The sequence below is a fragment of the Littorina saxatilis genome, linkage group LG6 (genome assembly GCF_037325665.1).
Source record: "Littorina saxatilis isolate snail1 linkage group LG6, US_GU_Lsax_2.0, whole genome shotgun sequence".
Classification (NCBI taxonomy): domain Eukaryota; kingdom Metazoa; phylum Mollusca; class Gastropoda; order Littorinimorpha; family Littorinidae; genus Littorina; species Littorina saxatilis.
The window spans coordinates 30720411-30744842 of NC_090250.1; the positions used below are offsets into that span (position 1 = coordinate 30720411).

Consider the following 24432-nt stretch of genomic DNA (forward strand, 5'->3'; position numbering starts at 1 on the left):
TAGATTAAATAAAAACTGTCAAACTTTTAGGCATGGAATTCCCCTTTGAGAGTATTTGTTGTGGTAGTACTACTACTATGAATTGCTTTCAATGTTTTCCCATAATATTATAAAACCAGACAAAAGTTGTTGTTGATTTCTGTTTTTGTTAATGTCAACTTTTTTTAAAACCTGTGACAACAGCTCTATAACTCACTCTGTCCTTCTGTTGGTCTGTCTGTCGGTTAGTCGGTCTGACCGTCTGTCTGTCTGTCTGTCTGTCAAAAAAATTGTCAAAAAACCGGACATTTCCGAGAGGGAGACAGCGCTGACATTGCAAGCGGCCGCAACAGGCTCTCATCACAAAAACAACTGCAATGCAAACATTACCGCCCTGGTAGTCCCCCTTGCTATGGTCTGCCTTTGTTTATTGCGTACTCAGGAGTGTCAACTTTCTTGACATGACATGACATCGCAAGATCGCCAAAGGATTTTTTTCAGGGGTAGACAAATTAGCCCCATTTTATCAAAGGGAAGGTGCAGGTGGAGATAATTCAAGGGAAGACAACTCTGTCTTACCTACAAACATTACGGCCCCCTTTATTCACTCTCGCGATGCTTCACGCATGTCAACTTTCCTCAGAATGGACCAGCAACAAGGGTTTCATTCTAGAATGGCACCCCTGTACTTGCGCAGGGTTAGAATTCCAACCTGGACCCGGTCCATTCTAGAATGAAACCGGATTCTAAGAACGCGCAGAACACATATACTGCAACGCCTCCATGGGGGTTATTTGGTCTATCTTGCCTTATTGGTAAATTAAACCCTGACAAATACAAATCATCATTATTTACTATATTAGACAGCCATGTTTCCGATAATGTCACAATATCAAAATCTTGAACCTGAACTTCTAAAATGTCTAATTTATTTCTAAGGCTTCGTACGTTTAAGTGAATAATAGATAATTTCTTAAACTTTTCCTTGACCGGCCCGGGGTTCACATGAACATCGCCTGCTAAGATCAACATAATTTCTATTATACACATTATTCCAAAACACATGAAAAATGAACAATCTCCAGATGACTGTTACTTACCACCACCCCCTCCCACCACAACCACTATACACCCCTCCCTAGCAATATCTTTGAAATGGCTTGGACCTCCAACAATAATTAAGGGACTTGGCGATTATCAGGACTTGGTTTCAACGAAGCAAAATGATCAGTATAGTTTTGAACTTGTTCTGCGGCTTCTGAAATCTGTTTTTGTTGTTGTTACCATGGATGTGAATATGAGTAGCCTACATTTTTTTTAACCTGCGTTATCCTGCGGGAATGATGGGGAACATAATGAAATTTAAATTTTGAAACGTGTCGCCTGTTTATTCATTGGCTGTTTATTTGTTTACTTGTTGCTATGGAAACATGAATATGATTGGCTAGTGTACTACACTGAGAACAACTCCAAAGCATTTCGAAACGTGTCGCCTGTTTGTTCATTGTGTGTTTATTTGTTTACTTCTTGCTATGGAAACATGAAAATGATTGGCTGTTGTTCTACACTGACAACTCCAAAGTGGTTCGTGACCTTGTTTTGTTCCTTTTTCAGCCCTAGTTTGTTTTCTTCATAGTCAACACACACACACACACACACACACACACACACACACACACACACACACACACACACACACACACTCACACACACACACACACACACACACACACACACAATCGCACGTTCATTGGCAACACTTTCTTCAGTTCAAACTGTCGCAAAAACTGAAGGCAACAAAACAAACGTTAGATTGCTGATAAGCTTACTATATGAAGCTTAATCACTCCGGGGAGAAAGACGTTACAGATTGAAGGAGTCAGTTGATGCTGAAGCTGCTTTGGATCGCGACTGAAATTCCGAAGTCTGAAGCTGTCCGCATTTCAAACACAATGATGTGGATTTTTGCCCATGCTCTTCTTTTTCCTTTCCTGCTTCTTGTACCAGGAGGTGAGTAACAAAAACTTCGCCCAAAAATTATTGCAACAAATTTCGCCCCCCCCCCCCAAAAAAAAAGCATTAATTCCCCTGTCATTTCATTCAAACTTCGTATGCGAGTTATTTAAAGCCGTTGACTATCTGGATTACCTTTCGGATTACAGGGATCACGTGACCGCCGCTCAAATAAGGGTACTCTCAAAATTTACTGGACAAAAACGGATGGGCCGAATTAAAAATCGACCAAAAAATCACAATAGGCAAAACTTTGCCGCTTTTACATGCGAGAAGAAAGCCAAATCAATCATCTACCCCGCTGACGGGCGCAGTGGCGTGGTGGTAAGACGTCGGCCTCCTAATCGGGAGGTCGTGAGTTCGAATCCCGGTCGCTGCCGCCAGGTGGGTTAAGAGTGGAGATTTTTCCGATCTCCCAGGTCAACTTATGTGCAGACCTGCTAGTGACTTAACTCCCTTCGTGTGCACACGCAAGCACAAGACCAAGTGCGCACGGAAAAGATCCTGTAATCCATGTCAGAGTTCGGTGGGTTATAGAAACACGAAAATACCCAGCATGCTTCCTCCGAAAGCGGCGTATGGCTGCCTAAAGGGCGGGGTAAAAACGGTCATACACGTAAAAATCCACTCGTGCTAAAAACATGAGTGAACGTGGGAGTCTAAGTCCATGAACGAAGAAGAAGAAGAATCTACCCCGAACAACTGGTTTTGTTTAGCTAACTTGCGTATTTTGTGTGCTATGCTATTTCTACTAATGCAGGTGTCGATCGCATGAGCAATCAAAAACGGGACTTTTTGCGTCATTTTTTAGGGGTATCATGACAAAAAGGGCTGTTTTTCAGCAATGACAAGGTGGATTGCTTTGAAACTTTTAGAATATTTTACTAATATGCTTGACGTACTTCCAGCAAAATGATCGTTGGACGTATTTGTTCAGATGTGACGCAATGTTTCGGAAAAAGTTCACGCTGTTTCGCACCGACAGCGATTATCGCTGCGTGCCTCTCAAAACATGCTGCGGTCACGCAGAATCATCCTAAAATATCAAGCGTGTTTACAGGCCTAGCAAAGTTTCGTCAGTGCTTGCATTTATTACCAATTCAGTGCCCCATATGGCTTTTTGACCAATCAGGACGGATTCTAGGTGACCCTCTAAATGTTATAACGTTCAGGTAGGGACCCTTTTTGTTTATCAAGCTAAAAATTAACAAGACAAAGTAAAAATTTAAATCAACAATATCAGCGTGATTTATTTTAAAGAATGACACTTCAAATGCTGTCAGAAATAATCTCTTTACTTAAAAAACACCGAAAAGCGAGTTTTGTCGGTGGGTGCTTTATTATTATTATTATTATTATTATGGTGAGCTTATATAGCGCGAACCACAATTAATAGTGCTCTCCGCGCTTTACATACTAATTTCTGCCGTGTGAAATTTCTGTTAGCTTTACGGAACAGCAAGGCACCGCCCATCCCCTGAGTGTGCAATGCCAACCCGCTCACTTGAAATCTAAATTATCTAAGTTCGGAAAAATCAAGTGAAATTGCGTCACTCGCTTTACGTCAAATGTATCTTCAGGTCATTTTCCATCCGTCTGGAGTCGGTTCTAAATCTGTCGCTCTCTGTTCAACAAGAAAAAGCGAAGCAACCGAAACGCATGTTCAACATGGTTTATCTTGTGAGATTGTTGTGTGTCAAACGCATTTGACTTGTGAATATTCATCACGTCAGGTGTGTTACTCTGATTGGCTGACCCAGGTCACGAGAATTCTTTGACTGACAGGCATAATCAGGTAGGAGCGCTCAAGTTCCCATTGCGGCTGTTCTGTCAAATTCGCGCGGTCGCTTCGAAATTTGTTTTGGTCGAATTAAACCGTTATTTCTAATATGCTGACTGTTAGCAAATGATAACAGACATGTCTCACAAACGATATCAGCATTGATTCGCCTAAAAGGCTCATGCTTGATATCTTTTTTCTCGACATGCCTGTTATCATTTGCTAACAGTCAGCATATATTAGAAATAACTCATAATAAAACTTTCGAAGTGTTTCTATCAATAATTTGTCTAAAGACCAAGTGTATGTCACCGTGGTCAGTAAATGACTGATCGGTGAGCCACATCTGACTGGTTGCTCAATTCGTTTTTCCAATCTCGATATTAGTTCCGAAATTCAACCAGTAAAACCCTAGAAATTACCGGTAAACGCATTCCCTGCTTCGGTCAGGCCGAATTATACTATAATGGAGCCTGTGATCTGGTTTCTAATAAGACCCTAAACTCCCTCACGCACATTCTAGTCAAGTCTGTTCAAAATGCCTGATACCCATGATCTTATGCCTGTGTTCGTCCAAAGACCCTAAACACCCTCACGCGAATTTTAGTCAAGTTTCTTACCCTTATATGATCTCTGGTTGTGTTCGCCCCAAAAGCCCAAACACCCTCAAACGTCATGTTTGTTTTTTGTTTTCAGTAAAGAATCAACTCATCACCGACTTCTTTTCTTATTTTTCCACATTGATTCTTCAGTCACCATTACATTCTTCTATGCACCCTCATGCGAACTCTAGTTAAATCTGTTCAAAATGCCTGATAACCGTACATGATCTCTGGTTGTGTTCGCCCCAAAAGCCCAAACACCCTCATGCGAACTCTAGTTAAATCTGTTCAAAATGCCTGATAACCGTACATGATCTCTGGTTGTGTTCCCAAAACCCCAAACACCCTCATGCGAACTCTAGTTAAATCTGTTCAAAATGCCTGATAACCGTACATGATCTCTGGTTGTGTTCGCCCCAAAAGCCCAAACACCCTCATGCGAACTCTAGTTAAATCTGTTCAAAATGCCTGATAACCGTACATGATCTCTGGTTGTGTTCGCCCCAAAAGCCCAAACACCCTCATGCGAACTCTAGTAAAATCTGTTCAAAATGCCTGATAACCGTACATGATCTCTGGTTGTGTTCGCCCCAAAACCCCAAACACCCTCATGCCTGCATACCGAGTAAAACAAAACCCACTGAAATCCCCCCCCCCCCCCCCCAAGCTCTGCTGCCCAAACTTAGGATCCCGTATTCCGCTGATCTTTCACGCAACATTTATAGACTTCCACCTTGCATTTGCTTCAATTGGAAGAACGTGACCAATTCAGTTTTTTGTATGTAGATAATTGCATTCCCTGAATTTTGCGGGGAAGCACTCAATCTGGCGTTTATCTTGGGAGAATCCACTCTTACGTCCTACTTGTATCCGTATGTTGAGTGACGTGTGATTGCTTCTTGACAGGAGTGGATGCGCTCAGCTGGGTCCCCCCGGGCCCGGTGGAAGAAGTGAGGAAGTACGATCTGTGTGAGGGTCAAAACCTCAGCGTGCCCTGGAACCTAACCACCGACCCCCTCGAAAACATTGTATCCATCAAGTGGACATGGAAGGTGAGCAGCGGACACATCTTTATCAACATGACTGTTTTCAACAGAATTAGTGTTCAAAAGGCTATAGCTAGTGTTGTTGTTGTTGTTTGTTGTGTTTGTCGGTGTTGTTTGTTGCGTTTGTTGTTGTTGTTGTTGTTGTTGCTGCAGCTGTTGCTGTTTTTGTTGTTGTTGTTGTTCTTATTCTTATTTGTAGTGGTGTCGTCGATCCTGCTCCTGATGATGACGAAGACGACGACAATAACGACGACGGCAATGATCACAGAGTTTTCTTCCTTGCAGTCTGGAGCCACCTCCGAGGAAAGAGAGCTGGCTTCCTTGCTACCCGGGGACTCCGTCAATGCCACTGACTCCAGGGTGGGTCACGTGGGCAATGCAGGAATCACCATCAACAACGTCTCGGCCTCCGACACTGGCGACATCGAGGTCAAGGTCACGTTGCAAAACCAGTCGTCACAGCTGGTCGTCACGCACGTTGCCAGACTACTTGTCATGGGTCAGTGATTGGGTCTCCCAATTTAAAGTACAGTTCAGTCCTTCCTGTGTAAACGATTCGGCTTACCATCTGAGATCTGGTCAGACTCTTACAAGGAATAAGACCGTTTCTCCGCTTCAACACAGACCCAAAACAACATCCTGGCTGCTTCCTGAGCAGAGCGGGATTTTTGTTTGTTTACAAGGTTTTTTTAAAAGCCACTAATATGAACTGAGCAAAAATATTATTGCACCCATTTTCGTACCCCAACTAAAACATTCATTCCCGTGTCATTTTATTCAAAGGCCATTAAAGGCCCTTCACTTGGCTACCTTACACATTTTTCGGATCAAAGATGTCTGTTTCAAGTATCACATGACCGCCACTGAAGTAAGGGTACCCCCCAAATCGACCTGACAATAACGTCAGGTACCAATTAAAAAATCGACAAAAATTCAGTACAGGCACAGCTTGGCAACTTTTACATACGAAAAAAAAGAAAGATCATTGATCTATCCAGAACAGGTTGTTTTGTTTTGCTATTTGGTGTATTTCTTGTGTTATGTCATTCCTACTGATGCAGGTGTTGAGCGCATGAGCAGTAGAAAACGAGAGGTTTTTGCGTCCATTTTGAGGGGAACCATGACAAAAAGCGCTTTATTTCAGCAATGCCTAAATGGATTGATTCGAAACTTTCAGCAATCTTTCATCTGAAACGTGTTCCCGGTAGCCAAATGAAGGGCCTTTAATGGCATATACCGTTTGAGTGAAATGACACGGCAATGAATGTTTTAGTTATCCATGTAGCGTTGCACACCCAGTCATTCATAACACTTGTCTCCCCTATAGCAAAGTTGTTTAAAAAATGTATCAATCTATTTTATTTGCACATTCGGTCAAAGACGAGGCAACTGTCTCAGCCTCAGCAACAACACAATAATTAGTCTCTGTTTATTTTCTGAACAGTTGCCCCGGATGTAGAAAACGAGAAGCTGACCCTGGAGGTGGACTACACTCCCTACCAGACGGAGACAGGTGTTTCCTACGCCACTCTCAGGTGTGGCCGCTTTCATCACAGAGGTGTTCCTACTGTCCACCCCATGATTGAGGTATGTCATCTACACCACTATCAGGTGTGGCCGCTTTCATCACAGAGGTGTGCCAACTGTCCACCCCACGATTGAGGTATGTCATCTACACCACTATCAGGTATGGCCGCTTTCGTCACAGAGGTGTGCCAACTGTCCACCTCACCATTGAGGTATGTAATCTACACCACTCTCAGGTATGGCCGCTTTCGTCACAGAGGTGTGCCAACTGTTCACCCCACGATTGAGGTATGTAATCTACACCACTCTCAGGTATGGCCGCTTTCGTCACAGAGGTGTGCCAACTGTTCACCCCACGATTGAGGTATGTCATCTACACCACTATCAGGTATGGCCGCTTTCGTCACAGAGGTGTACCAACTGTTCACCCCACGATTGAGGTATGTCATCTACACCACTATCAGGTATGGCCGCTTTCGTCACAGAGGTGTGCCAACTGTTCACCCCACGATTGAGGTATGTCATCTACACCACTATCAGGTATGGCCGCTTTCGTCACAGAGGTGTGCCAACTGTTCACCCCACGATTGAGGTATGTCATCTACACCACTATCAGGTATGGCCGCTTTCGTCACAGAGGTGTGCCAACTGTCCACCCCACGATTGAGGTATGTCATCTACACCACTATCAGGTATGGCCGCTTTCGTCACAGAGGTGTGCCAACTGTTCACCCCACGATTGAGGTATGTCATCTACACCACTATCAGGTATGGCCGCTTTCGTCACAGAGGTGTGCCAACTGTTCACCCCACGATTGAGGTATGTCATCTACACCACTATCAGGTATGGCCGCTTTCGTCACAGAGGTGTGCCAACTGTTCACCCCACGATTGAGGTATGTCATCTACACCACTATCAGGTATGGCCGCTTTCGTCACAGAGGTGTGCCAACTGTTCACCCCACGATTGAGGTATGTCATCTACACCACTATCAGGTATGGCCGCTTTCGTCACATAGGTGTGCCAACTGTTCACCCCACGATTGAGGTATGTCATCTCCACCACTATCAGGTATGGCCGCTTTCGTCACAGAGGTGTGCCAACTGTTCGCCCCACGATTGAGGTATGTCATCTACACCACTATCAGGTATGGCCGCTTTCGTCACAGAGGTGTGCCAACTGTTCACCCCACGATTGAGGTATGTCATCTACACCACTATCAGGTATGGCCGCTTTCGTCACAGAGGTGTGCCAACTGTCCACTCCACGATTGAGGTATGTCATCTACACCACTATCAGGTATGGCCGCTTTCGTCACAGAGGTGTGCCAACTGTTCACCCCACGATTGAGGTATGTAATCTACACCACTATCAGGTATGGCCGCTTTCATCACAGAGGTGTGCCAACTGTTCACCCCACGATTGAGGTAATTAATAGAATTTGTAACAGTTTTTCCTAATTATTTTATTTTTTTATTTTTTTATTTACTATATTAGCAAATATCATGATTGTATTGATTGTATTTATTGTTCAAAATGCCCCCATGGGTTATGGACTAATAAAACTTGAACTTGGTATGTCATCTACACCACTCTCAGGTATGGCCGCTTTCGTGACAGAGGTGTGTCAACTGTCTCAGGTCTGGCTAGGTTTTAACGTGTCATAAGACCATCCTTTCGCTTGGTCACATACCAAACATGAACAGCCTTGGTGTTCTCAACACAAAGTGGGAGATTATTGATAAATCAATCTTGTTTTTAATGAAAAACAAGGGGCACCTCGAGAAGGTGCTGCTGTGAACACAATTGCGTAGGAGCGGCCATTGTAGGGGACCTGGTGTCTGGCTTGCCGGGTAGAGGACCAGCGGCGATCACTGCACCTGGAAAAAGAGAGGCTATAGGTTGCACATCTAGTTCCTTTAGCGAGCTTGACGTCCTGTCACAGGCCTTCATCCTCCTCCCCCCACTCCACCCTCCCCCACCCCCGCCTGCAGCTGTAGACACCCTTGCTTGTATACAGCGCAGCCACAGAGACTGGTTTGACGAGAATGATCCAGAACTCTTTGAGCTCCTCGAGCTCCCCCACAAGAGACGCCAAGAATACCTCGCAGGCAAAATCTGCACCAAGAGAAAAGTCTCATACGAGTATATAATGCTTATATTCTAGCATAATATATATAGTGTATATGCTAGCCTATAATGCTTGCTCATCCAAAGCCAGCCACGCTGTGCGGGCCACCTGTCCCGCATGGAAGATAACAGAATCCCCAAGATGTTAATCTATATTCAGTTCAGAGAAGGCCACCGGGAAACAGGAAGACCCCGCAAACGATTCAAAGACAGCTTGAAGGAAAATCTAAAAGCCTGTGAGCTTGACATCGTCATCGCAAAATGGGAAGCTCAGTCCCAGGACACGCCCCTTTGGAGACGTCTTTGAAAAAAAAAGACCGAAGACCTTTGAAGCAAAAATAGTAGCGAAAACCCCAGAAAAGAAAAAAACAAAGTAAACAGAGAAAAGCTGGTACCGATGATACACACCCTTGCGACATAATTGCATACTATGCCGGAGACGCTGTGCCTCCAGGGTTGGCTTCCATTCGCACATGCGGACGCATTTGAGAAACTGAGCTGTTTTTGCCACTTAACCGTCGTACTGACGGGAGACTCCAGACAGACAGACCGACCATTTTTTAAATACATGTACGACCAGTGGATTTTTATTTCGTAACACAAAATACCCGTTTACACAGTTGGCACCCAGGAAGTTCATTTTTGTTATGTGACCAAGTGGAGGGAAGGTCTTATCGCATGTCAAAGCCTGGCCAAATATGAGATGGTGAGCCGATATGAGTGCCTTTAAGTTATTGTTCATTTAAATATTTGCTTGGTTAAAGGGACATCCCTTCCCGTGTAAACGATTCCTCTCACAATCTCAGATCTGGACAGGCTGATACGTGGGATAAAACCGTCTCTCCTATGACTATGCTTTTAACCGATGTGACGATGTGTGTGCTTCGCCAGACGCCTGACGGACAGTCCGTGTCGATTGCTGCCCACAATGACCACGAGTACATCTACCCGCTAGATCCAGGCGGTACCACGGTTGGACGATATCGCTGCCAGCTGCCAGCGAAAAACTTGTGTCAGGACGCCAATCTCCGGTCCAATGTCGTCGACGTTAAAGCCAACGATATCAGGTCAATATTGGTTGTCTGACCGTCCGTCCGTCCGTCTGTCTGTCTGTCATCCTCCATTCCAATTGTCACAATGCAGGCCGACGATATCCGGTCAATACTGGTTGTCTGTCTGTCTCTCTGTCTGGCACCCTCCATTCCGACACGGTCACTATGCAGGCCGATGATATTAGGTCCATTTATTGTCTGTCTGTCTGTCTGTCTGGTGCCCTTCATTCCGACACCGTCACTATGCAGGCCGATGATATTAGGTCCATTTATTGTCTGTCTGTCTGTCTGTCTGGTGCCCTTCATTCCGACACCGTCACAATGCAGGCCGACGATATCAGGTCCATTTATTGTCTGTCTGTCTGTCTGTGTGTCTGGCACCCTTTATTCCGACACCGTCACAATGCAGGCCGACGATATCAGGTCCATTTATTGTCTGTCTGTCTGTCTGTGTGTCTGCCTATCTGCCTGTCTGTCAGTCTGCCTGCCTGCCTGTCTGTCTGTCTGAATGTCAGTCTGTCTGCCTGCCTGTCTGTCTGTCTGTTTGCCCGTCTGTCTGTCTGTCTGTATGTCAGTCTGCCTGCCTGCCGGTCTGTCTGTCTGCCTGCCTGTCTGTCTGTCAGTCTGTTTGCCTGTCTGTCTGTCTGTCTGTTTGCCTGTCTGTCTGTCTGTCTGTCTGTCTGTCAGTTTGTATGCCTGTCTGCCTGTCTGTTTGCCTGTATGTCTGCCTGTCTGCCTGTCTGTTTGTCTGTCTGTCTGTTTGCCTGTCTGTCTGTCACCCTTCAGTTAAACCCCGTCACCCTACGATCGACGCCTTTCGGTCCATATTCGTTGTCTGTCAGTGCAGTCTGTATGTCTGTCTGTCTATCTGTCTGTCTGTCTGTCTATCTGTGAGGGCCCCAAAGGGGGGGTATCATCACGATCACGGGAAGGGAAATTTTAGCTTTCACGATCACAGTTACCTAGATTTTTGTTTTCACGATCACGAACACCAGTGGCAAATCACGGTCACGGTAAAAGTTGCAGGTACAGAAAGCACGTGTCAAAGTAAACACAACCACACAGTTATTCGCTCCTCTGGATCTATTGTTTATTCAACACAAAGTGACAACTGTTGCACTTTTTAATTATTTTTTTTGAATTCTCTTTCATGCACACATAGAAATACATATCATGATTTGTAATCAGTAACAAGAATGTTGTTTTCATTGTTTTTTCTCTCGCTTTCTCTCTCTCATACAGACACTCACAGGAATATACACTCCAGGGGCGGAGCAGTTAAGCCAGAGGGGGGAGGGGGGTTACAACCTGGGGTTCAAGGGTAGACCTTGTGGGGTACATGGGCAAGGCCCCGTTGGGGGGTCTGGGGGGCTTAGCCCCCCAGAAGCTGAAGAGTTTTAGCTATTTTATGAACAATTTATGGCTTATCCTTGATTTTAAACATGATCAACTGGTGTCAGCAGCCACTCATTATTTCTTTCAAAGTTAGTATTAATTTTTTTGTTGACAGCCGGGGGGAGGGGAGTGGGGGTTCCGGAACCCCTGTAATCCGCCCCTGCACTCATACACATTCAACTCCCACACCCTCACTCACACACATGAATATATATACTTGCACAATTTCACATTTCCAGAGCTAAATCTTTTAAACCCATTTTCTCAAAAACTATTGGGTGGATTGAAATTAAAGTACATGTATGTGTGATGGTAGAGTCTATAATAACAAAATCCCCAACGAACATGACTTTGATCGACTTTGACATGAGGATCAAGTGACCCAAACTGGCACGTCTCCCCGCCATAGTTCCTGAATTTAACCCATTTTTGATAAGTTTACAGGCGCTAAAATAAATCCAAGCTTAATGCAAAGAAGCGACAATTAGAATCTATGCCAAGCGTGTCCACGTTGCTGGGATGAAAAACACATTTCTAGTTTCGGTTTCCGCTACACGCAGACTCGATCACTGTTCAGGGGTTGCGTAACCCCCCCCCCCCCCCCCCCGGCTTAAGCATGTACCTCCCAAACACTTTTTTTCTTTATTTTTGTGGGGGAGGGAGGGGGGGGGTTGCATCTGGATCATCAGTGAAATCCGAGGAGAAATCGCACCTCTCACCCCCTTTCGAAAGACATTTTTCTTCAACGATTTTTGTGATGAAAAGTATGAGTCCTTACAATCTCAATTCTTCTTCATTGCCTATACAGCTTGCTGTCGAATTTACCTTTTTCGTTCAAGGAGAGGCTTCCTTTCCCTCCAGAAACATCAAAAAACGTTTAGCTTCAAGGGGGCTTCGCCACCTTGCAACCCCCACCAAGGGGGCTTCGCCCCCTGGACCCCCACCAAGGGGCTTTGCCCCCTGGACCCCCATCTGTAACCCCCCCTAGTACTTACCTAGTCCGGCCCTGAATAGATCAACATACCTTGACATTTCGTCTTCGGAAAGACGGACCCGTAGCCGGACCTTTCCATCAAGGAAGGCATTCTCGCCGCATGCTTTGGTCTGGCTTGAATCCACAAAATATAACAGAAGTTCGATGACAGTACCGCTGCACGCCATTTTTGATCTTCGAATTCGAATTTGACTGAATGCACTCAAAACTTTAGCACGAAGCCCTTCCATTGGATGAAGTTTGGCAGACTTTTGCAATTCGCCTTCTGATTGGATCTCTTTATTGGTTCTCTTAAAGGGAAGCAATCGCTGTCAAAATCATATTTCTGAATGTGTTGTTGCTTCCCTTCAATCGGGATTGGCTCCTTGACGAAAAGAGGATCATAGAGTGATACAGCTGTGAAAAATGTACGTTGAAAATAAAATGCTTTGCAATAATGCCCATCACGATCACGAAAACAAATGACGATCACGATCACGAGACTTGATTTTTTTGTCATCACGGATCACGAGCAAAGTCCCATCACGATCACAGAAATGGAAATTTCGGCAATCACGGTCACAGAAAGGTCAAAAAACGCCAATCACGATCACGATTTTAAACCCTTTGGGGCCCTCGTCTGTCGGTCACCCTCATTCCAAGCACTTTGAAGTCACTTAAAAGCTTGAAAATAAAAACCCAACCCAGGTAATATCCACTTCGAACCATGTCTTGATCATCTAGATCTGTATGATTTCCCCAGATAAGTATTGTAGAAAATGATAGTGCGCTAAAAGATTTATAGAGCAATTCGAGAAATTGAACTATTGAACTGGGCGCGTAACGCTCGGTTTAATAATAATTTTTGAGATTTGCTGTATAAATCTCTTAGCACACAGTGATTTTTGATGGCCGCAGGAGCGGTCATCTATTGCAATGCACCCGGAGAGGTGACATGTCTCGTTTTGTTACCGTTCTCACGAGATCAGTTACAGTATTTTGTTTCTCTCTCTCTCTCTCTCTCTCTCTCTCTCTCTCTCTCTCTCTCTCTCTCTCTCTCTCTCTCTCTCCCTGTATGTATGTCTTTGTCTGTGTCTCCCTCTGAGTCTCTCCGCCTCTGTCTTTCTATGTCTGTCTCTGTCTATGTGTGTGGAGTGTGTGTATATATATATATATATATGTGTGTGTGTGTGTGTGTGTGTGTGTGTGTGTCTCTCTCTCTCTCTCTCTCTCTCTCTCTCTCTCTCTCTCTCTCTCTCTCTCTCATCCGACTCCTGGCACACAGGTCAAAGCAGAGGTTAACTTGAGTGCACGTGTACCTAGCAGGAGGGGGTAATTCGGGTCAGAAGTGGAGTAAAGCACTTTGGTCTTCAGTCTTTGGGTTATAGCTTTTAGTGGAGAAGATGCCAACATGAAATTGCACTATGCTCTACTATTTATTGTCCTTGTCTATCGGACACGAAGAAGGGAAGCTACAATCGCCCCAGGCCATAATTATATACTCTTTGTTTCCTGAGCCTGGACCATTGAGACGGTTACCTCATAGATCTGTTCATTCTTCAGTTTGTCTGTGTCAAAAGTTATACCCCCATTCCACACAACCGTTCTTTGTCCCGTTCCCGTACCAACCGAGGACTGCTGCCACAACAATGGAATGCTGCGCAAACCGCCGTTTTTTTTTCATCTTTCAGCAGCGTCTGACCATTGTGGCAGCCGTCCTTGGTCGGTAAGGGAACGGGACCTAGAACGGATGTGTGGAATGCGGGTAATATGACAACTCAGTGTGTGAGAGCGCTACCGTTGCGTTACTGTTGTTTTAAGTTCCTTTAACGATCCAAGCGTTCCGTTACCGATGGGTTGAGGTTCCATTCTGATCGGGAGGGGAACGGCTAACAATTTTGAACATGCAGCCCAAACTCAGCCGTCCCTACCGACCCTACCGTTCAAAGCAGTTCCGTTAACGATCAGTTACGTTCATTGCGGTTCTGTCCCGATCTCTCCCGTGCCCGCACCGTTCCTGGGTCGGTACGGGAACGGGACCTAGAACGGTTGTGTGGAATGGGGGTATGAGACTCGACCACTTGGCTTATGGTGGAGACAGCTTGAAGATCTCTGGATATAATTGAGGAGGAGTAGTCTTCCTTTTAGAAAATGTGTACTCTGCCTTGCAGATTACAAATTTGTGCTGTCGGGGCTGGGTAAAGGGAGTGAAGGGTAAGGGGGTTGGGGGGGGGGGGTGGGGTAAGCGAGGGGTAAGAGAGACGAAAGAAAAAACTGGACAGGGAATAGTTACTGCCTGAAGTATTCAATAAAGACACACACAAAAAAAGAAATTACCACATTATACAGGTTTTCAAATCATATTTTTGCAAAATACCTGCACAAGCATGTGTGCCTCTGTGAGTATGTTCGTGGCTGCTTTCATGGGGTGCCTGTATCCTCAGGAATTTGAGGATTTCTTTTATCTCTCTTTTTCTGACACTGTTGATTTAACGTCATTTTTACAGGACAGTTTTTATATTTAGTCAAGTTTTGACTAAATATTTTAACATCGAGGGGGAATCGAAACGAGGGTCGTGGTGTATGTGCGTGTGTGCGTGTGTGTGTGTGTCTGTGTGTGTGTGTAGAGCGATTCAGACTAAACTACTGGACCGATCTTTATGAAATTTGACATGAGAGTTCCTGGGTATGAAATCCCCGAACGTTTTTTTCATTTTTTTGATAAATGTCTTTGATGACGTCATATCCGGCTTCTCGTGAAAGTTGAGGCGGCACTGTCACGCCCTCATTTTTCAACCAAATTGGTTGAAATTTTGGTCAAGTAATCTTCGACGAAGCCCGGACTTCGGTATTGCATTTCAGCTTGGTGGCTTAAAAATTAATTAATGACTTTGGTCATTAAAAATCAGAAAATTGTAAAAAAAAAATAAAATAAAAATTATAAAACGATCTAAATTTACGTTTATCTTATTCTCCATCATTTGCTGATTCCAAAAACATATAAATATTTTATATTCGGATTAAAAACAAGCTCTGAAAATTAAATATATAAAAATTATTATCAAAATTAAATTGTCGAAATCAATTTAAAAACACTTTCATCTTATTCCTTGTCGGTTTCTGATTCCAAAAACATATAGATATGATATGTTTGGATTAAAAACACGCTCAGAAAGTTAAAACAAAGAGAGGTACAGAAAAGCGTGCTATCCTTCTTAGCGCAACTACTACCCCGCTCTTCTTGTCAATTAAATTTCACTGCCTTTGCCATGAGCGGTGGACTGACGGTGCTACGAGTATACGGTCTTGCTGAAAAATGGCATTGCGTTCAGTTTCATTCTGTGAGTTCGACAGCTACTTGACTAAATATTGTATTTTCGCCTTACGCGACTTGTTTTCCTTTCAGTTATAAGTTGTAGTAGTTTGACCTTATTGTTTTAGGACAAGTAGAGCTCGTTCACCAGTAGCAAAGACTCACTCAGTCCGTCAGTGTGCCTGAGTGTGTTTCATATGTGAGGGGGGGGGGGGGGGGCTCTCCCGTGGCCGGCCACCTGCAATGTACGGACAGGTTTGCACTGGCCCAAGGGTGTCCGTTCATGAGATGGACTGCTGTAACAGCAAAACTAGTGTGAAACATAAGTAATCAATTTATCCACTTGACTATATTCACAACAGGGACCTATCACTCTTCTTTGCATGTTTTTATGCCTACGGATTTTTAAATACTCTGCAACACATGTAACCCAAATTCAACATGTGCCCGTACAATACCGCATCTTTTATGAAAACATTCCTTCGGCCATGTTGATTTTAATCAACCAATTTTTGGCTCACGTAAGTGTAGCCTATGCGATCATAACTTTGTCTGTCTGTGCGTTTGTGCGTGTGTGTGTGTGTGTGTTTGTGCGTGCGTGTGTGTGTATGTCTGTGGTAGAAACTCTAACATTTGAAGACGTCACATTACATTGACGTCACATTATGACGTAAGAGGGTTAGACGTCACGCGAAGGAAGTACTGAAAGTCTCGGTCATTATTATTTTGAGCGCGCCGAGACTAGTTGGCAGTCGTGTCCTGTAAGTAGGCTACATGCAGACAGACAGATCTAGATCTAGTGTCTCGCTTTCTTGCACAGTTTCACCTATGCTCTTTCTCTGTGTGTGTGTGTGTGTGTGTGTGTGTGTGTGTGTGTGTGTATGTGTGTGTGTATGTGTGACGGAGTGATTGAGTTTGTGTTACTGTTTGTCGATTTCTTACGTGAGCCTTGATGGCTTCGCCTCTTGTCTTGTTATAGTTTGTAAAGGCACATTTTTCTGCGCGCGTTCGGATAACTCGTGCTTTGTGGACAAGTCGAGTTAGATCTCCGTTTTACGAGGGTGGAGGGCGAGGTTTGTCTCCCTAGGTATGTGTGTATGTATGTACGAGTGTGAAAAACATAGCTCAAAAACTACAGGGCCGGACTAGGTAAGTATTAGGGGGGGGTGGTTACAGATGGGGGTCCAGGGGACGAAGCTCCTTGGTGGGGGTCCAGGGGGCGAAGCCCCCTTGGTGGGGGTTGCAAGGGGGCGAAGCTGAACGTTTTTTGATGTTTCTGGAGAAAAAGGAAGCCTCTCCTTGAACGAAAAAGGTAAATTCGACAGTTAGGCAAATTAGGCAATGCAACCCCCCCCCTCCCTCCCCCACAAAAAAATAATGCGTTTGGGAGGTACATGCTTAAGCCCGGGGGAGGGGGTTGCGCAACCCCTATAACCCCCCCCCCCCCCTAGTCCGGCCCTGAACTACCTAACGGATTATTAATGAAAATTGATGTACATTTTGTTGAGGGCATTTGCTTCAGCTTGTGCCGGGTTTTTTTGCCCGTTTGCCACAGTCTTAAATTTTAATCTTTGTTAGATAAAGTTCCGTTCCGTTCAGTTCAATTTCGTTCAGTTCTGTTCCGTTTTGTCTGTCAGTTATAATGGGTTAAGTCTGTATGTCTGTCGGATATCCTCAAGGTCCGTATTGCTTGTCCGATTGTCTGTCTGTCTGTCTGTCTGTCTGTCTGTCTGTCTGTCTGTTGTTTGTTCTGATGTTGTTGTTGTTGTTGTTGTTGTTGTATTTTTGTGTGTTGATGGTGATAGTTCTTCTGGAATGGACCCTTCATCTTTTTTTTTTTTTAACCCAACAGGTTAAACAAGCTTGAGCATCTACTGAGCCAACTGCAGCAAGAACACGACCACGACAAGCAGACCCTGCAAAACACCCAGCAAGAGTTGAACCAGGCCAAGCAAAAACAGGACCAGACCAAGAAGACACTGGAAGGCGTGAAGCGTGATGTACAGAGTAAGTACTTGGCCTCCGTGTCTTCTGAAAGACACAGCGTGATGTTACGCGTAAGTATCTGGCCTCCCTGTCACCTGAAAGACACAGCGGCGTGATGTAAAGCGTAAGTATCTGGCCCCGATCCCTGTCTTGTGAAAGACACAGTATGATGTAAAGCGTAAGTATCTGGCCCCGATCCCTGTCTTGTGAAAGACACAGTATGATGTAAAGCGTAAGTATCTGGCCCCGATCCCTGTCTTGTGAAAGACACAGTATGATGTAAAGCGTAAGTATCTGGCCTCCCTGTCTTGTGAAAGACACAGCGTGATGTAAAGCGTAAGTATCTGGCCTCCCTGTCTTGTCGGAAGACACAGCGTGATGTAAAACGTAAGTACTTCGCCTCCCTGTCTTCTGAAAGACACAAGATGTAAAGCGTATATTTGGCCTGCCTGTTTTCTGAAAGACACAGCTGAATACAGTTATAATCGGCAAAGTACATCGCTCCAAATATCAGCATCATGACTGCTTCTTGTGCCGAGTAAGACTTTTTCGGATGAATTAATTCAACTGATTGCTATTGCTATTGGTGTCTGTTAAGAGAATACATGAGAAACAAATTCCATGCTCCACATGCAGAACACACCGAGAATATTGATTTTGGATATATTATGTGTTCAACTTCAAGTGGAAGGAAGATATTATACCTTGTTAATACAGGGTCCCCACTGGTTTTTAGAAACAAAATTCCATGACTTTTCCATGACTTTCCATGAGCCTCAATAACATTTTCCATGACTAGATCCACAGGTCGCCATTTCCGAACACGCAAACTTGTTACGTCTTGTCACTGCCAGTTTTGACACTGGCTTGCTTTGCACTGAATTTGAGTCAGTTTCTACGCAGTGTCTCTTCGACAAGCTACGCAGTCAGATTATCGGTAATGTTTGCTGGTCCTGTCATTTCACTAAACTGGACCAGCCACTGTTTGTATCCATCTGCACTTTCGTAAATTCCGTTTCGTAACCGTCACTGTGACTTGACGAACTGTCATTTTTTTTCACCGCGATACACAGTTCATTGCGAAGATCTTCCTGGGTAATTCGTTCCAATTCCGCATACTTTTTGTTGTCAAGAAACAACTCGAAAGAAAGTTTCAAACTCATCATCCTCCATCTTGCTTGTCGAAGCGCTAAAGTACTTTATCGATGCAAAAACAAAAGCAGAAAACTTCGACGAAACCGACTCAAATGCAGCGCAGACGACACGACGAGATAACGGAAGGAAGTGAGCCTCGCTTTGGCTCAAGTGCCGTTAAAAATACCGTTATTCTCGTATGCAAATACGAACGAGAAGTTGGTCATACGAACAAGCCTTGTGCTGGCGACGAAAATCGCTGCTGGCTGGCAAAGGGGGGGGGGGGGGGGGGGGGGATAATGGCTGGGCGACGAAAATAGCCGCTGGCGTGCTAAAGTTTTTTTTTTCTTTCTTATTTTTGTTAAATTCCATGACTTTCCATGACTTGAATTGAAATTCCATGACTTTCCAGGCCTGGAAAATTAAAAAAAAATCAAATTCCATGACTTTCCAGGTTTTCCATGACCTGTACGAACCCTGTTAATACCTAACCAGATCTGAGATGGTGAATCCAAAATGTTTACACGCGCTGGACTGTGACTTTCAAGATACATGTACCTCCCTTTTCATGTACACCACGTTGCAAATCAGCATCGACCTTTCCATCCATTTCCATCCAGGCACTTAGACACATACCACACATCTTCCTGCACCCAGGCTGATGTCCGTGCAGAGTAAAATGTATGAATTTACATTCAGTCAAGTTTAGACTAAATGTTTTAAGTAACGTATAGACTGGGAATCGAGATGAGGTTATGGTGTGTATATATATATATGTGTGTGTGTGTGTGTGTGTGTGTGTGTGTGTGTGTGTGTGTGTGTGTGCGCGCGCGCACAGCCATTCCTAGAAAAAGAACCGACAGATGTTTGTGTAACTTTGCGTGTGAATTCCGGCAGATAATATCCCTAGATGATTTTGTATTTAAAAGTTTTTTTGCTCACGTAAGTGTAGCCTATGCGATCGTCAACTTTGTCTGTCTGTGCGTATGTATGTATGTAAGTATGTATGTATGTATGTATGTATGTATGTATGTATGTATAGAGAATACTACACGGCTTGCTGTGTCGTACCAGATTTACACGAGGTTTTTTTTTAAATATTGAACTGCGAGCGAAAGCGAGCTGTTCACTATTTGAAAAAGCAACGGGCTCAAAAGTTATGATCGTTTGAAAAGAGGTAAAAAATACTGTTCCTGGTGTCTTTCGCGCAACTTTTTTAAAGGACTTTTTCTATAATTTTGTTTCTCGTTCTCCGATAGGATGCGTATAGCCTTCACGGATGATGTGAACAACTTGCTCAGTAGCAGTTGCAGAAAAGAACTGTTCACGTGTTTTGAACACAGCTGTGCTGTATAAGAAAGAAATAAAGAAGACTCAAAAAGACAGAAGAATGCAGACATGACGTCATAAAATTAAAAAAAAAATGACGTCAGATGGAGACAACACTGGTTTTTTTCTCATCGTCGTCTTGATAGCGGCGAGACACAATCTGGCATTTGCTGTGACGAATCAGACAGTTGGAATGCTACGAAATAGAGCTGTGGGGATGGACATCGCCAAGTGTTTAAGTCTGTAAGAGCATTGTCTCGAGGTCATAACGGTCTAGTATACAGAGAACCGTTATCTGTCCGTTATAACACAGAGAGAACGCCTTTTTGGTTGTCCCTTAATTCGTAAACCGTGAACATCAAGCTACGGGAACAGTCACACAAACTCAAAAAGTATAATTATTTGGAGGTCTTCGGGTTATTTTTTATCATGCACCTGTTCTGCGCGAACTTAGAATCCGGTTTCATTCTAGAATGGACCGGGTCCAGGTTGGAATTCTAACCCTGCGCAAGTACAGGGGTGCCATTCTAGAATGAAACCCTTGAATAAAGGGGGCCGTAATGTTTGTAGGTAAGACAGAGTTGTCTTCCCTTGAATTATCTCCACCTGCACCTTCCCTTTGATAAAATGGGGCTGATTTGTCTACCCCTGAAAAAAATCCTTTGGCGATCTTGCGATGTCATGTCAAGAAAGTTGACACTCCTGAGTACGCAATAAACAAAGGCAGACCATAGCAAGGGGGACTACCAGGGCGGTATTGTTTGCAGGGCAGTTGTTTTTGTGATGAGAGCCGGTTGCGGCCGCTTGCAATGTCAGCGCTGTCTCCCTCTCGGAAATGTCCGGTTTTTTGACAATTTTTTTGACAGACAGACAGACAGACGGTCAGACCGACTAACCGACAGACAGACCAACAGAAGGACAGAGTGAGTTATAGAGCTGTTGTCACAGGTTTAAAAAAAGTTGACATTATATCTTCACAATTCAGAAGACCAACTTCATGTATATGAATAAGATTAAAAGTTACAAGCGAGATCAGCAAAACACTGTCAGTCCGGAAATTTCCGTTCGTAGCGATCAGTGCTGAGTGTCTCTCAAAATCGTAATCACTTTCAGAACATCACAATCCCAATTCACGATGTCTTTGAGTAAAGTGTAAAAAACCCGGAAAAAAACCCCAACCAAACACACAAAAAAACAAAAACAAACAGAAAATCCACATTTGTGGCTTTGGCTGTGTGATAGTCTAACTGAAATGACTATTCCAACTTGGACCCAAATTCCAACCTTGCGCACGGCCGATTCTAGAATGGACCAGCAACAAGGGTTTTATTCTAGAATGGCACCCCTGTACTTGCGCAGGGTTAGAATTCCAACCTGGACCCGGTCCATTCTAGAATGAAACCGGATTCTAAGTTCGCGCAGAACACACACATGTATACAAACACACACGTAGTCACAGACAGACAGATGCATAAACGCACGCGCTTGCACACCAGAACACCGTGCTAAAGACAAATTTCAAAAACAACACACCTAACAGCAGATCTTATATAAAAGAAAAAGGTTTCAATCGCTGCGCTTTGTGCAATTAACCTAGTGGAAAGTGTGTGTCCTGACCACTCGGCCACCTTGATATGAGTTTTGCAGACGTCATCGTCTAAAAATAGAATAGCGTAGTAGAGTAAGATTTTACTTTTTCTTTCTTCAAAGTCGTGAGGCTATGTCTTTTGAGCCCATTAAAGAATGTTTCTGAAACTTGGCACACATGTAATGACACCATTTTTTGCAAAGTGTACACAGTAACGTGCATGTCACGTTTGTTTCTAGGACGTTACGAACGTTTGCAAATTGTTAACGAAAAACAGTTACAACGTCCATTCTCGAGTTCTGTTTGCTCCAAGTACTAGCGCGAATCCAGATGAGGGTCTTTGTTATCATTCTGTGAAATTTGGCGAGGCTGCTGTTTGTAGTTTTAGATTTATTGCATATCAACTGCAGCTACCCAGCAAAAACACGACAAAAACCCTGGATTTGTTGCTGTTTTTCAGGATTGTGGTCGCTCTTTGACAACACTGGTGAAGTGGCCTAGCGGTTAAGACATCGGCCCCGACATTTCGAGGCCCCGAGGCCTTGAGTTCGAATCCCTACCAAGTCGTTTATTTTGTTCTGCTCGATCCTTCTTGACAAATATGCTCAGCTCTGAGAGAGCAAACCGGATGTTACCACTGCAAAATCCAAGCGTTGACTGAAGCTCTCAAGGTCATACACGCCGTATAGGTGGGGTTTCGGGTAGTGCTGTACAGAATTCTGTACATGATTTTATCCCTATTTTTCAACCTCGTAGCCCCAGAAAGTCATAAATAGACCACAGCTTTAATAGCTTTTACACAGCATGCATATGAGAGATAATGGTCTTCTTGGTGACCGTTCATGCCCAAGCTCGCGGCGGAGCTGGTTGCCAGCAGAACAACGTGTCACTGGAAAATATCATAGACTTCGGAGTGCGAGGACCAGGAAAAATAACCTAATGTGAACCTGTCTGAGTGTGACCATATCTTTAACTCTTAGTATGACAATTCCAAGAATATATTATCTTGATACGCAAGCTCTAGGGTAGGTTAATGATTGTAGAAGCTTTACCCATCCTGAACTCGGTCAAAATGAGTTACTTCCCTTCGGGTCTCATTTATCCCTGACATGATGCCTTTGTTTTCCTTTTCTGGAGAGGAAATCGATTTTTTAAAACATATTTAGAGGTTTTCGTAATGTGTTATTGATATAAGCAGATTCGCAATCGTCGATAATGATTTTTCATGGTGTTGTGTAATTTTTAAATTACAAAGGAATTGATATGTATGACAATTTCAAGCGAGCTATCTTTCGCGGGTGTATTTACTGTGCAAACAATTCTAAATATGGCAAAAGTGTCACCTGATAATCAACTTTGGCTACGAAGCAGACGACACTTTTTCTGTAACTACATGTAGTTGAGAATGATGCAACAATATCACGGTCTCCTTCCCGCAGCAGTCTCAAAATGTCGACTTGTTTTGACCTTAGAACGATGTCTTTATCCTAACTATGAAGAACAGAACGGAGATCACTGTCGAAGTCGACCATTCTGTGTGTGCGTGCGTGTTTGTGCGGTCTTGTGTGTGTGTGTGTGTGTGTGTGTGTGTGAGAGAGGATTGCACAAGATCTCCTTCAGGGACAACTACACCAACAACAAATACACAGTCATTTTATCTGTTTGCCTTTTTTTGAAAATTATACATGGAGTAGCCTAGATATGATGCGCAGGGCCGGACTAGGTAAGTACTAGGGGGGGGGGGGGGGGTTACAGATGGGGGTCCAGGGGGCTAAGCCCCTTGGTGGGGGTTGCAAGGGGGCTTTGAAGCTGAACGTTTTTTGATGTTTCTGGAGGGAAAGGGAGCCTCTCCTTGAACAAAAAAGTAAATTCGACAGCAAGCTGTATAGGCAATGAAGAAGAAGAAAAAAAAAGCGTTTGGGAAGTACATGCTTAAGCCGGGGGGGGGGGGGGGGGGTTGCGCAACCCCTGTAACTCCCCCCCCCCCCTAGTCCGGCCCTGATGCGTTAGTTTTAACTCTGTGTGTGTGTGTCTGTGTGTGTGTGTGTGTAGAGCGATTCAGACTAAACTACTGGACCGATCTTTATGAAATTTGACATGAGAGTTCCTGGGTATGAAATCCCCGAACGTTTTTTTCATTTTTTTGATAAATGTCTTTGATGACGTCATATCCGGCTTTTCGTGAAAGTTGAGGCGGCACTGTCACGCCCTCATTTTTCAACCAAATTGGTTGAAATTTTGGTCAAGTACTCTTCGACGAAGCCCGGGGTTCGGTATTGCATTTCAGCTTGGTGGCTTAAAAATTAATTAATGACTTTGGTCATTAAAAATCTGAAAATTGTAAAAAAAAAATAAAAATTTATAAAACGATCCAAATTTACGTTTATCTTATTCTCCATCATTTGCTGATTCCAAAAACATATAAATATGTTATATTCGGATTAAAAAAAAGCTCTGAAAATTAAATATATAAAAATTATTATGAAATTTTTTTTTCGAAATCAATTTCAAAACACTTTCATCTTATTTCTTGTCGGTTCCTGATTCCAAAAATATATAGATATGATATGTTTGGATTAAAAAC

At 43.9% G+C, this 24432-nt stretch overlaps 1 protein-coding gene across 1 annotated transcript; it reads left to right on the forward strand.

Moving 5' to 3' along the window:
* The first annotated feature begins 1716 nt into the window (after window positions 1–1716).
* On the forward strand, window positions 1717–17913 carry LOC138969623 (uncharacterized). Its single transcript, XM_070342482.1, has 6 exons — window positions 1717–1989; window positions 5281–5426; window positions 5706–5919; window positions 6865–7007; window positions 9970–10145; window positions 17664–17913. Exons 1-6 carry the CDS (start codon window positions 1866–1868, stop codon window positions 17911–17913), a joined length of 1053 nt encoding a protein of 350 aa, XP_070198583.1. The 5' UTR covers window positions 1717–1865.
* The last annotated feature ends 6519 nt before the right edge of the window (window positions 17914–24432 follow it).